Consider the following 12,438-nt stretch of genomic DNA (forward strand, 5'->3'; position numbering starts at 1 on the left):
GATCCAAAGCAGGCTCCATGCTGACAGCGGAGAACCTGATGTGGGGCTCAAATTTACCAACTGTTGGGGCGCCTGGGTGGCTCAGCTGGTTGAGTGTCCAACTTTGGCTCAGGTCATGATCTCACGTCTTGTGAGGTCCAGCTCCATGTGAGGCTCTGTGCTGACAGCTCAGAGCCTGGAGCCTGCTTCGGATTCTGTGTCCCTCTCTCACTCTGCCCCTCCCTCACTCATGTTCTGTCTCTCTCAAGAATAAATAAAAAACATGAAAAAAAAAATTATGAACTGTTACCTGAGCTGAAGTCAGATGCTTAACCGACTGAGCCACCCAGGCAGCCCTAGAAACACAATTTTTTGTGAATGTATCATTACTTGGGTAATTAGTCCTCTGTTATTGGCTACCTAGATTGAGTTCTATTTTTATGCATTATAGATCATACAGACCACACATCTTTGTTTAAATATGTGATCATCTCCTTAGGATAGACTTCCAGAACTAGAAATACTAAATCACCAGGTCACAGCATTTCTTAAGGCTCTTAATACAAAACATTGCCAAAGTGCCATCTAGAAGGACCATGCCAATTTATAATCCCAACATACTGTTTACACTGAGAATTTTTCAAAGCGTTATTAACCTGACAGGCCAATAATAATAATAATAGAAATGCCAGCTCCTTCGTTATTAGCGAGTGTACTTTCCCCCCACATTTTCATTAGCTGTGATCCCGTAAGAAACGAAGGGCGGTTGGGGCGCCTGGATGGCGCAGTCGGTTAAGCGTCCGCCTTCAGCCAGGTCACGATCTCGCGGTCCGGGAGTTCGAGCCCCGCGTCGGGCTCTGGGCTGATGGCCTCAGAGCCTGGAGCCTGTTTCCGATTCTGTGTCTCCCTTTCTCTCTGCCCCTCCCCCGTTCATGCTCTGTCTCTCTCTATCCCAAAAATAAATAAACGTTGAAAAAAAAATTAAAAAAAAAAAAAAAAAAAGAAACGAAGGGCGGCCTAATGATGCCCGTGACCACGATTGTCCCCTGGGGGGCCACCATATGGAGAATAAGCAGGCTGTTCGGTTAAGACCCAAAACTAGTATTTGTCAGTCAGGTGCCTCCTCTGTCCAGGACTGTGCTGGAATAATGAACTGCATTTGGCTGTGTATAGCTGAAATTGCTTTTGCCTGCATTGTCTCTTGAGAGCCTCTAACTGCTCCATGAGAAAAGCGTGTACTGTGGATTGAATTATGTCCCCCCAGAATTCCTATGTCGAAGCCCTACCTCCCAGTGTGACTGTGTCTGGAGGCGGGGCTTCAGCAAGTATTTAAGGTGAAAGAAGTTGTAAAATGAGGTCCTAGTCCAAAAAGACTGGTGGCCTTATCCGAACAGGAGGAGGAAAAGCTAGCTCTCCCAGCGTGCATGCACCACAGAAAGGCCGCTTGAGGACAGAGCAAGAAGACAGCCAACGACAGGCTGGGAAAGAGCTGTCACCAGAATTCGGCCACACTGACAGTCTGATCTCAGATTCCTAGTCTCCAGAGCCATGAGGAAATAAATTTCTATTGTTGAAACTTCCCAATCTACGGCATTTTGTTCTGGTAGCCCGAGCAGACTAAGACGGTGTCATTGCTGTGACACACAGACCAGGAAAGTGAGTAAGCCCAGGAGAAATACAGTTCTATTTGGCCAAGATCATTAAGAATCAGAAAGAGGCAAGGTGGGACAACCCACTTGTCCTCATTCCAAGGCCAGGGCTCCCCCGTGCCACAGGCAGACAGTAGCCTCAGTGGGTCCAGAGTCACGTGTCCCCAGAGCCAGCACTAGACTAAGACTTGTCACCGGAAGAGGAATGCTTCAGCTCGAATAAACATGCTCTGACCACTCGCTTAGGAAAAACATGGCGCTTCATGCAAAACTACAGTGCAAACTGTGTGCAAAACCACTTTCACCTCTGCGGTGGAGAGAGATATAAAGCCTAACGCTATCCTTGCAGCATTGGGGTTTATATGTGCGGCAAGGCAGGCTTTCGCAGGGGTCCTAGAGTAGTGCCTCAGACGGGTAAGTAAACTGGAAAGATATCTAGTGTAAAATGTTTATTATTTTTTTGCTTAATAAATAAGCCCAGGTACACAGGCTTCTCTAGCACCCTGTGCTGTCAGCTGTTCAGTTTCCACCCCCTTGTAGTTTTCAACCTCACGGCCATCTTTAGCGCCTCTGGAGGGCGAATCTATGCGCCAGCCTGGAAGAAGGGGTGAGATCAAGGGGAACTCGGCAAGGGCCATCTGAGGTCTACTGGATTACTATCGGGAAGTTAAAAGAAAAGGCTTTCTGCTTTTTTGTCTGATGCTTCTGTATTCTGTATTAAAGTGCAACAGAAAATTCACAAGTTCCAATGCTGTGTCTCCGGACTTTCAAAGACTGGCTCATTGGCATCTGTGTGGCTTAGGAGGATTGTTTCGGTCACGTTAGCACAAAGGTTTTGGACGGAAGTCTATATATGTGTTATTCACAAATGAAACAGCACGATATGAGCACCTGTCCTTGCTTACATATAAATAGCTAATAAGAGAGGTCGGAACGTCTGGAAGAACAGAAATAAGGTCACCTGAATGGGGGGGCGGGGGAGGTCCCAGTTATGCAAATAGCTTTTCTTCTTGGTCAGGCATTTCTAGTGCTTCCTAATTGGATGGTGGCAGGTTTAGCTCCTCTGTCCTCTGAGAAGTTTCTAGAACTCCTTCTGAAGGTGTTCAGTTTTGTAAGGAGCAGCAGAAACAGGCTGAACAAGTGATTCAGGTCCATCTGACTCAACAGAGGAAGACTTTCCCGCCACCCTCTCAAAGTCCTCCATTGCGAACCACCTGGGCAGGTTATTGGTTTCGACATTGATCTCCGCACCCAAGAATTGTCAGTGCATATACTAAAAATTTTTTAATGGTTATTTATTTTTGAGAGAGAGAGAGAGAGAGAGAGCACAAGCAGGGAAGGGGCAGAGAGGGAGGGAGACACAGAATCTGAAGCAGGCTCCAGGCTCCAAGCTGTCAGCACAGAGCCTGACTCAGGGTTTGAACTCACGAACTGTGACATCATGACCTGAGCCAAAGTCGGACGCTTAACTGACTGACTCAGCCACCCAGGCCTCTGTCAGTGCCTATGTTTAAATCTTATCTCCCAAATAAAGAAAATGGTAACTTCTTTAGCTTAAAGACCAAGTAATACTTCTTTCTTAATTAAAAAAAAAAATGTTGTTTTTCTGTCCCTCAACCCTGGAACAGCATCGTACCTGCATTTGATATCCAATACTTGACGACTTTTATTTATTTATTTTTAAAAAATTTGTTAACATTTATTCATTTTTGAGAGACAGAGACAGAGCACAAGTCAGGGAAGGGCAGAGAGGGAGGGAGACACAGAATCTGAAGCAGGCTCCAGGCTCTGAGCTGTCAGCACAGGGCCCGATGCCATGCGAGGCTTGCCCCACGAACTGGGAGATCACGACCGGAGTTGAAGTCGGATGCCTGATCGACTGAGCCACCCAGGTACCCCGAACACTTGATGACTTTTAGAGACAACCTTCACAAAGCATGAAATTATACACATGCCCTTCCTACAAAACAAACAAAATAGTTACTCAATAGCTGAACAAGCAGTCAATCGAAATAGAATAATTCAAAACGGAAGAAGTCAGTTGAAGAAGAGTTAAGGTTAATTGTGAAATAGTGTTTGTTAAAGATAGTGGAAAGCCAAATATGAAGTTCAAAAATAGCTACTGAAAAAAGAAGAAACATATGACAAAGGGATAACAGTTTTACAAGGTAGTTCTAAAACTTAGATACGAGGAAAATCCAAGAAATATATAGGGTGGACACGTTAGTAAGTGAAACCCAGTGAATCTCACTGAACACAGTGAAAATCTAGAGAAGCCTTTATTTTATTCACACACACACACACACACACAGAAATATAGGGTAAACATTGTTTTTAAACAACAGACTAGAATGTTAATATTAAGAATGGGCTGCTGGGGCACCTGGGTGGCTCAGTCAGTTAAGCGTCTGACTTTGGGTCAGGTCATGATCTCACGGTTTGTGAGTTCGAGCCCCACATCAGGCTCTGTGCTGACAGCTCAGAGTCTGGAGCCTGCTTCAGATTCTGTGTCTCCCTCTCTCCCTGCTCCTTCCCCCACTTGTGCTCTCTCAAAAATAAATAAATGTAAAAAAAGAAAAAAAAAAGAATGGGCTGTATAGTTCCCATATCATGAGAGAAAAATTTTATTATATTTTTAAAAGAAAACAGTTCTCTTATTTTCTTTGTGATCGCTTCCATTGTTTGACTTCAGAAGAACTGCCATCAGAAGTTGATCTAAGGAAATGTTTACAGCAGGAGTATTGTTTCAGTAATGAGAGTCTGGAAGGGTGACTTTCCCACAATAGAAAGTTTTTCAAGATAAAATTATATTATTGGTCCACAAAGCACAAGTGCTCTAAGGGTGCCTGGGTGGCTCAGTTAAGCGTCCGACTCTGGCTCAGGTCATGATCTCATGGTTCACGAGTTCAAGCCCCTCGTTGGGCTCCGTGCTGACAGCTCAGAGCCTGGGGCCTGCTTTGGATCCTGTGTCTCCCTCTCTTTCTGTCCCTTCCATGCTCACACTGTTTCTCTTTCTCTCAAAAATAAATAAACATTAAAAAAATTTTAATAAAAAAATACAAGCTCTAAAAATGGAATTACACGAATAGTCCTGACATATTAAGAGGAAAAAAAAAAAAATAAATGCTCCAACGCAGCTGATGTGCATAACTAGCCAGAGCCTTCTGAAGCCAGCCTCCTGCTTCCTAGCTCTAAGACCTCGGGTGAGTTTCATGACTTTTCTGTGACTCAGTTTCCTAACTATAAACTTAGCTTCTACAGTTTTTCCTTTTTTTTTTAAATTTTTTTTCAACATTTTTATTTATTTTTGGGACAGAGAGAGACAGAGCATGAACGGGGGAGGGGCAGAGAGAGAGGGAGACACAGAATCGGAAACAGGCTCCAGGCTCCGAGCCATCAGCCCAGAGCCTGACGCGGGGCTCGAACTCACGGACCGCGAGATCATGACCTGGCTGAAGTCGGACGCTTAACCAACTGCGCCACCCAGGCGCCCCAGTTTTTCCTTTTTTGAAGGGGAAATAATTGGGATGATGACGACACAGCGTAAGCGCTGTGCGTGTGGGTGTTCATGGTAGCGTTTAGATTTCCAGTGCGAGATATGAATCATGGTCCTCTCTCTAGGTTTGAAGTTGCGGAATGTAAGAATTTTTAAAATTCTCCAATTCTTTGTTACTTTTAATTATTTATTTTTGAGAGACAGAGAGGCGAGAGAGCACGTGCATAAGTGGGGGAGGGGGAGAGAGAGAGAGAGAGAGAGAGAGACACCGAATGGGAAGCAGGCTCCAGGCTCTGAGCTGTCAGCACAGAGCCTGACGCGGGGCTCGAACCCACAAATGGGGAGATCATGACCTGGGCCGCAGTCGGGCGCTCGATGGACTGAGCCACCCAGGTGCTCCCAATTCTTTGTTACTTGTAAAGCAATGGAATGATATCTTCTGTCAACGTGTAATTAATTACAAGGATCAATCCACTTCACAACCTGACCTCCAAGCACAAGTACTCAGAGGTCACACCGAGGGTCCGGGAAACCAAACACATGTTAAAACTTAGGGTGCTTGGGCCGCCTGGGTGGCTCCGTCTGTTTAGTGACAGACTTGGGCTCAGCTTCATGGGTTCCAGGCCCGCGTCGGGCTCTGTGCTGACAGCTCTGAGCCTGGAGCCTGCAGCCTGCTTCAGATTCTGCGTCTCCCTCTCTGTCTGCTCCTCCCGCACTCGCACTGTGTCTCTGTCTCTCTCTCTCTCACAAGTAAATAAACATTGTAAAGAAACCCTGAAATAGGTCCTCAGTAAGATGCTCTTGTAACCTCTTGTAACCTTGTAACCTGAAAACAGATTTTTCAAACGGAGGGTCACAGCGCATTAGTGGTTGTGAAATCAATCCCATAGTTTGCAACCAGCATTTTAAAAAATGAAATAGATTAGGAAGTATCCGAATGCAGACACTTCAGGTGGTTATTGTTTTCTCAATGTTTTTTAAGGTGTATTTACTTTTTGAGATTGAGAGAGAGAAAGAGAGAGAGAGAGAGGCCAATCGGGGGAGGGGCAGAGAGAGAGAGGGAAACTGAGGGTCCAAAGTGAGATCCGTGCTGACAGAAGAGAGCCCGACGCGGGGCTTGAACTCATGAACTGCAAGATCATGACCTGAGCTAAGTCGGATACTTAACCGACAGGCCCACCCAGACGCCCCGTTTCCTGAATTTGTGTTCCGGGTGTGTGTGTGTAAGCACGTGCCCATGAGCCAGAGAGAGGCGGAGACTTTGCTATCTCACTTTGCACCCGGAAGTGGGAAAGTCTCATGTTTTGATTTTCATTTCAGAAATATTTCGCACGTAGACTCTCTCCTTTCCCACAGAGCTAAAGCCCTTGTCTTTCTTAGGCTACAGAAACCACACTACCAACCTCTGACATTGGGCCATTTTTTTAAAAAAATTTTTTAATGTTTATTTATTTTTGAGACAGAGAGAGAGCATGAACGGGGGAGGGTCAGAGAGAGAGGGAGACACAGAATCCGAAGCAGGCTCCAGGCTCTAGGCTCTGAGCTGTCAGCACAGAGCCCGACGTGGGGCTCGAACTCACGGACCGAGAGATCATGACCCGAGCCTAAGTCAGACGCTTAACCAATTGAGCCACCCAGGCGCCCCTGGGCCATTTTCAATAATGATTGTTTCCGTGAAAACTCTAAAACCAAGACAACTACAGCACCAGTATGCAAATCCTCTCCTTAAAGCCTTCAGGCGGTTCTCCCGCCTGCAGAATAACCAAGTTCTCGCGCGAGCATTTGGGGATCTCCACGAGATGGTCCCTATGGGGTTTTCCTCCGCTGAACCCCGGGGAGCTTTGGCCGCACCGCGTTGCTCTCCTCCTGGAAGGTCTGGCCTTGAAGAACAACCCCCCCCCCCCCATCTGGACGTGTTACAGAGGCAAGTCCTAGGATAAGCCCAAAGAAGCCTCCTGAACCTTGTTGCCAGAACTCTCTTCCAGCTTTGCAGGCACATCTGCCAACTCAGTTCTGTTAGAGATCTGGGCCTGTGGTTCCCACTGAGCTCTTCAGCCACCGTTCCTGCCTCCCGTTTTATAGGCGATTGAGAATAAGGACTGTCTCTTTTTCCGTGTGTGTGCTTGGCATCAGGCAGTGGGGGTGGGGTGGAGTGGGGTTTGGATGACTGAAAACAGAAGCAAAATTCAGTTGAGGACGTCAGCCACGGAGGTGACAGACCTGATTTGGACTAAGCAGATATCATGTGTTAAGAGTCTTAAGGGTCTTCTATCAAACTGCATGGACGGAGGACTGGTTTGGGTCACGTGCCACCCACATACCTTGCAGATTACGGTTTCTTAGATTGTGTTTGCCCAAATAAAGTCGTACTCTGCACTCTTTGGCCGATTCTATAACATCGTCTAACTACACAGGGAGCCATTTAAGCGACCTGTGTTATTTCCTTCACATACATAGAGAATTTCCCATAAAAACCAGTGCGTGAATAACTTGTTTTCTCCACCGATTGGAAGCCCCCCGTTTGGAAAACTACTCAGAAGAGATGAGGTAAGTTTTGCGCTAAAACTTACTTTTACATTACAAGGAAAAGAGCAAGTTTTCTTCTTCTCCTTGAATTTCGCCGAAAATCAAGGGCTTTATCTGATACTTCGGGCATGCAAGGTCATTTCTCATGAAAAGGTGAAAAGGCACGTGAAATCCGGATCTCCACGGATCACTCAGCAGTAAACCCTGGGCGATGCTGCTCAGAGGATTGGTGTGGGATCCAACTTTTGGGGGTAAAAGAAACACAAAGGCTCCTCCCCCGAGGGGCGGGGCGGTGCCTGAAGATGCACCAATCACAGAGCGCCGTGCTCTATATAAGGCCTTGAGGCTCCCCCCTCCATCCCTACCCCACTGCACATTACGCTTTTCCTGGTATGTCGGGTCTGTGTTTCTTTCTCCGTGACATGTCGGAGACGGTTCCTGTGGCCACAGCTGACACGGCCCCGGCCCCTGTGGAGAATTCTCCAGCTAAGAGGAGGGGGAGAAAGCCGGTGGGCATGCCAGGCTCAAGTCGCAAGACCCCGAGCCTTTCTGTGTCCAAGCTGATCACGGAGGCTCTCGCCGTGTCCCAGGAGCGAGCTGGCATGTCCCTGGCCGCGCTCAAGAAGGCGCTGGCGGCCGCCGGCTACGACGTGGGGAAGAACAACAACCGCATCAAGCTGGGCCTCAAGAGCCTGGTGAGCAAGGGCACCCTGGTGCAGATCAAGGGCACCGGCGCCTCGGGCTCCTTCAAGCTCAACAAGAAGGCCATTCCTGAACCCCGCAAGAGCAAGGTCAAAAGGCCCACTTCTGCCAAGGCGAAGAAGCTGATCTCCAAGGGTTCGAAGTCCCCGAAGAGTGCCAAGACCACCCAGAAGGCCAAGAAGCTTCGGGCAGCAACAGCCCCGAAAGCACCCCGAGGCAGCAGGAAGGCTAAGGGAGGCCGGGGCAGGCGGCCGGTGCAGAGCCCAGGAAAGGCCCGAGCAGGGGAGCCCAAGGCTGGGAAGGCCAAGGTCACCCAGCAGAAAACCAGCACCAGGAAGGTGGCGTCCAAGAAGTAAACCGAAGGCTGATTCTCAAAGAACCCAAAGGCTCTTTTAAGAGCCACCCCAAATACTTTAAAAAGGGCTCGGCACTGGAAGCTTAGAAGTTCGTAAATAGGTCACCGCACGGTCTACTAAGCAAGTTTCATTGTAAGATGTGGAAAATTTCATCAGATGTGTCGCCCAATAGGGATTCCAGTATTTGAAATTTTTTCCTGTGTTGCCTGGTCCCAAAGAGCTTAAATGTTTCTAGTTACAACACGGCATATGGGGGAGGAGGCTGGGAGGGCGGGTGGCGCAGTCGTTTGTGTCCGACTTTTGATCCTGGGCTCAGGTCATGATCTCACAGGTTCCTGAGTTCGAGCCCCACATCAGGCTCTGCACCGTCAGTGTGGAGCCTGCTTGGAATTCTCTCCCTCTCTCTGTCCCTCCCCCTGCTTGCACTCCCAGGATCAATAAAAATAAATGGGTACACGGCCTTGTACTTCCCCATCCTTAGCTAGGAATACCTGCGTTTATGTGGAGGAAGGAGTGGAGATCAGCTCCGTGCACAAACAGGTGACTTCTTTCCAAGCGCCAGGGTCCAGTTCACACTTGTACACGGGGACATTGTAACCAGGGTTTCATAACTCACTGCTCACAACTTTGGGGGGGGGGGGTGTCAATGTATACAGGAATCAAATTGTAACAAACTTCTGGGGCGCCTGGGTGGCTCAGTTGGTTAAGCGTCTTCGGCACAGGCCATGATCTCCCGGTTTGTGGGTTCCAGCCCCCCCATGGGGCTCTGTGCTGACAGCCCAGAGCCTGGGGCCTGCTTTGGATCCTGTCTCCCTCTCTCTGCCCCTCTCTTACGTCTGTCTGTCTCTCTCTCTGTACAATAAACATAAAATTTTTTAAAAAATTTATAACAAACCGGATGAGGGGGAAGTTTTTAAATCTGGGCGATTTTTCACTTGATTAGCAGAAATAAGTATTTTCAGTTTACAGTTGTAAGACTATTGCAATAGCGCTTATCCTCAATATTTCCAAATACTATGTTGCCACATTAAGAAATGGCTTCATTTTAGGATTAGTCTAATTATAAGTCTACGTATTTTATTTACAAAGAGAGTGCACAGGCTTGTCCAGATTGTGTTCCACAGGCTGAAGAATATTAACTCTAAAACCTGTATGGAAATGGTGGGGTTACAGTTGTTAGGGTCCGAACTGACCTAACAAAAACTGTTATTAGGAAATTCTCAGGGTCTGAGTCAAAGCATCTTTTTTCGTTTTAAGAAAAGTTCGTTTATTCCAGCTCTCAATTTAGGAACTGGCATTCTTATTTAAAGATGATTGTAAGTACGAAATTCATACTGCTGATTTGGGGCCTTGGTAGTATTGGGGGCAACCCCACAAAGCCCAATGCAGAATTATGTAACGCATTCTTTTGCATATAACCATGTATTGAAGAGAACACTAGAGCCTGGCCTTTCTAAATTCATTTCTATAACTGGGCCTCTGACAATTTTGTCAGAACGAATAAACAATGGTTTGAAGTCGTACAGAATCATGCACAGCCCATGTCTTGCTTGCACACGGCGGCGATTCCCTTCCAGGTCGGAGCTGCAGCGCCCAAATACGCTTCACTTGCCGGGCAAGGCCGTGAGTCCCTTGTGTGACTGCCGTGCCCCGCAGTGAAGTGAGCCCCGGCCTGCGCCTGGCAGCCAGCAGGCCACCGGAACGGCGCGAATCCGTCTAGAACTGGTCCCGGGAGCCTCTGTGCGTTTTACTCCTAGTACTGGTGTAGCGCCTGGATTAAAAGCAAAGGTAACCAACCGAGGTTTTTCCTCCGGCTCCGGGGACAGCTATGAAACCGTTTGTGGCCAACAGGAAAATGGCCCCGGAATCTCACCCTCCGCAGCTTCTGCCACACCGAATGTCACCCAATCAGAGCTTGTCCTCAGAGGACCTGCATTTACATAGCCGCGGCTGCGGTCACCGGAGCTTTGGGCCCAGGACGCTTCCGGTCATGCGGATGAATCCGAAGGACGTTGGCCAAGATCTTTTGTTTCCGTTTGTGTAGAACAGCACATATTTCCCTTCTGGAACCCTCTCATTGGCAGCATTTACTGGCCTACTTACTCCAATGTGTATTTCTTTGGAAATCTTAAAGTGTACCCAAGCGTCACAAGACTTGCTACAGTACCGCACACAAAAATATCCTACCGCTCACCAGTTTTGCGCCTGCGGAAGTCTTACATGCCCCCGATCCCGTTTCCGCAAGCACGACAGCCCTTTAAGTGACTTTGTGGGCGGCCCTGAAAAGGGCCTTTGTGTTTGGAAATATGGCGGGTCCCGGGCGCTCAGCCCCCGAAGCCGTAGAGGGTGCGGCCCTGGCGCTTGAGCGCGTACACCACGTCCATGGCCGTGACCGTCTTGCGCTTGGCGTGCTCCGTGTAGGTGACGGCGTCCCGGATCACGTTCTCCAGGAACACCTTGAGCACCCCGCGGGTCTCCTCGTAGATGAGGCCGGAGATGCGCTTGACGCCGCCGCGCCGGGCCAGCCGCCGGATGGCGGGCTTCGTGATGCCCTGGATGTTGTCGCGCAGCACCTTGCGGTGGCGCTTGGCGCCCCCCTTGCCCAGGCCCTTCCCGCCCTTGCCGCGACCAGACATGGCTGCAACCGAAGTGAGCGTTGCGCCCTCACGTAGGTCCTTAAATAGCATTTCTGCGGACCTGATTGAGAACAAGAGGCACTGACGCGTTCCCCCCCATGAGGTCAGCAAGGGGGTGGGGCAAAGAGAGCTCATTAACATTCCAACGTTGTGATTGGCTAGTGAATCTCGCCCTTCGTCGGCAGTAGGGCGGCCCGGGGGGGAGGGTCAGCTCTCCTTCCGCCAAAAAGCTCCCGTTTCTCTTTTGTTCTGCGTTTCTTTTTTCCGCGCGCGTTTGCCAGGGGAATGTGTTATGTCAAAGCCGCTGAGTAGAGGGACCGCCCCCTCCACGTTTGTCTGTATTTTCACTCTATAACTAATAAATTATGGAATGATTTTTTGGGGGGAATGTAGAGGTGGTATGTCAAGGACGGTGCGTTTATAGGTCAAAGGACTTTCCCTTCCATCCCTTTTAATATTCCTATTAAACTGACGTATTTAGATGACCTTCTTTGTGCTGGACAGTGTAAGCCCTGGACCTATGGAAACAAACAAACAAAAATTTGCAAACTAAAACTTCTTGTTTTCTTTCAAACATTTATTGGGGGACTCTTGCTTCGACAAAAGTCTGTGACAGGGAATGTACAACTAGGCTTGGAAAACGCGTTGCCCTTGGACCGTCTTCCTGGCCCTGCTGGGCCTCTCGGTTCTGCCTGTAACTCCTGACAAGCTCCCCTTCCCTCCTCAGCTGATCCCTTTTCAACCTTCTCCAGGTTTAGAGACAAGAACAAACATTTGGTGTAGCTGGGGGTTAATCGCAGGGCAGGGCTAATACTCGATTAAGGTCATTACAAAGCCTACAAGGCCCTCCCCTGGAGGGCCTTTGATGAGATTATTGGTGGTTTAAACAAGGCTAATCCCATTAAGAAAAAAAAAAACAACAACAGAATTGGATCTGAATGTGGTTGGAAGAGAGAGCCTTTCAAATCAAAAATTTCCCTTAGCCTCCTCCTGCCGCTTTTGAAAATGTCCAAGATCAGTTATTCCACTTAAAAGGTGGGGAGGGCACAGCCTCTCTCCATCCTGGTTAACAAAAAGGTGCCTATTGCAGATAC

The 12,438-nt window shown here is 48.3% G+C and overlaps 3 protein-coding genes across 3 annotated transcripts in view; 1 reads left to right on the forward strand and 2 right to left on the reverse strand.

The window, feature by feature from the left end:
* Positions 1 to 12,438, reverse strand: part of LOC122490296 (histone H2B type 1-A) — a 348,434-nt gene that overhangs the window by 49,021 nt on the left and 286,975 nt on the right. The gene's annotated exons all lie outside the window — the stretch shown is intronic.
* H1-6 (H1.6 linker histone, cluster member) lies at positions 7,521 to 8,961 on the forward strand. Its single transcript, XM_043592887.1, has one exon. The coding sequence runs from the start codon at positions 8,043 to 8,045 to the stop codon at positions 8,706 to 8,708; it is 666 nt and encodes a 221-aa protein (XP_043448822.1). The 5' UTR covers positions 7,521 to 8,042; the 3' UTR covers positions 8,709 to 8,961.
* Positions 9,764 to 11,354, reverse strand: LOC122490311 (histone H4). The gene has a single exon (XM_043592922.1). It carries the CDS (start codon positions 11,342 to 11,344, stop codon positions 11,033 to 11,035), a length of 312 nt encoding a protein of 103 aa, XP_043448857.1. The 5' UTR covers positions 11,345 to 11,354; the 3' UTR covers positions 9,764 to 11,032.

This window comes from Prionailurus bengalensis, chromosome B2, assembly GCF_016509475.1.
Source record: "Prionailurus bengalensis isolate Pbe53 chromosome B2, Fcat_Pben_1.1_paternal_pri, whole genome shotgun sequence".
In the NCBI taxonomy this organism is placed as follows: Eukaryota; Metazoa; Chordata; class Mammalia; order Carnivora; family Felidae; genus Prionailurus; species Prionailurus bengalensis.

Coding starts and splice junctions, on each gene's coding strand:
- H1-6 (XM_043592887.1), top strand. CDS start 8,043: ATGTCGGGTCTGTGTTTCTTTCTCCGTGACATGTCGGAGACGGTTCCT.
- LOC122490311 (XM_043592922.1), bottom strand. CDS start 11,344: ATGTCTGGTCGCGGCAAGGGCGGGAAGGGCCTGGGCAAGGGGGGCGCC.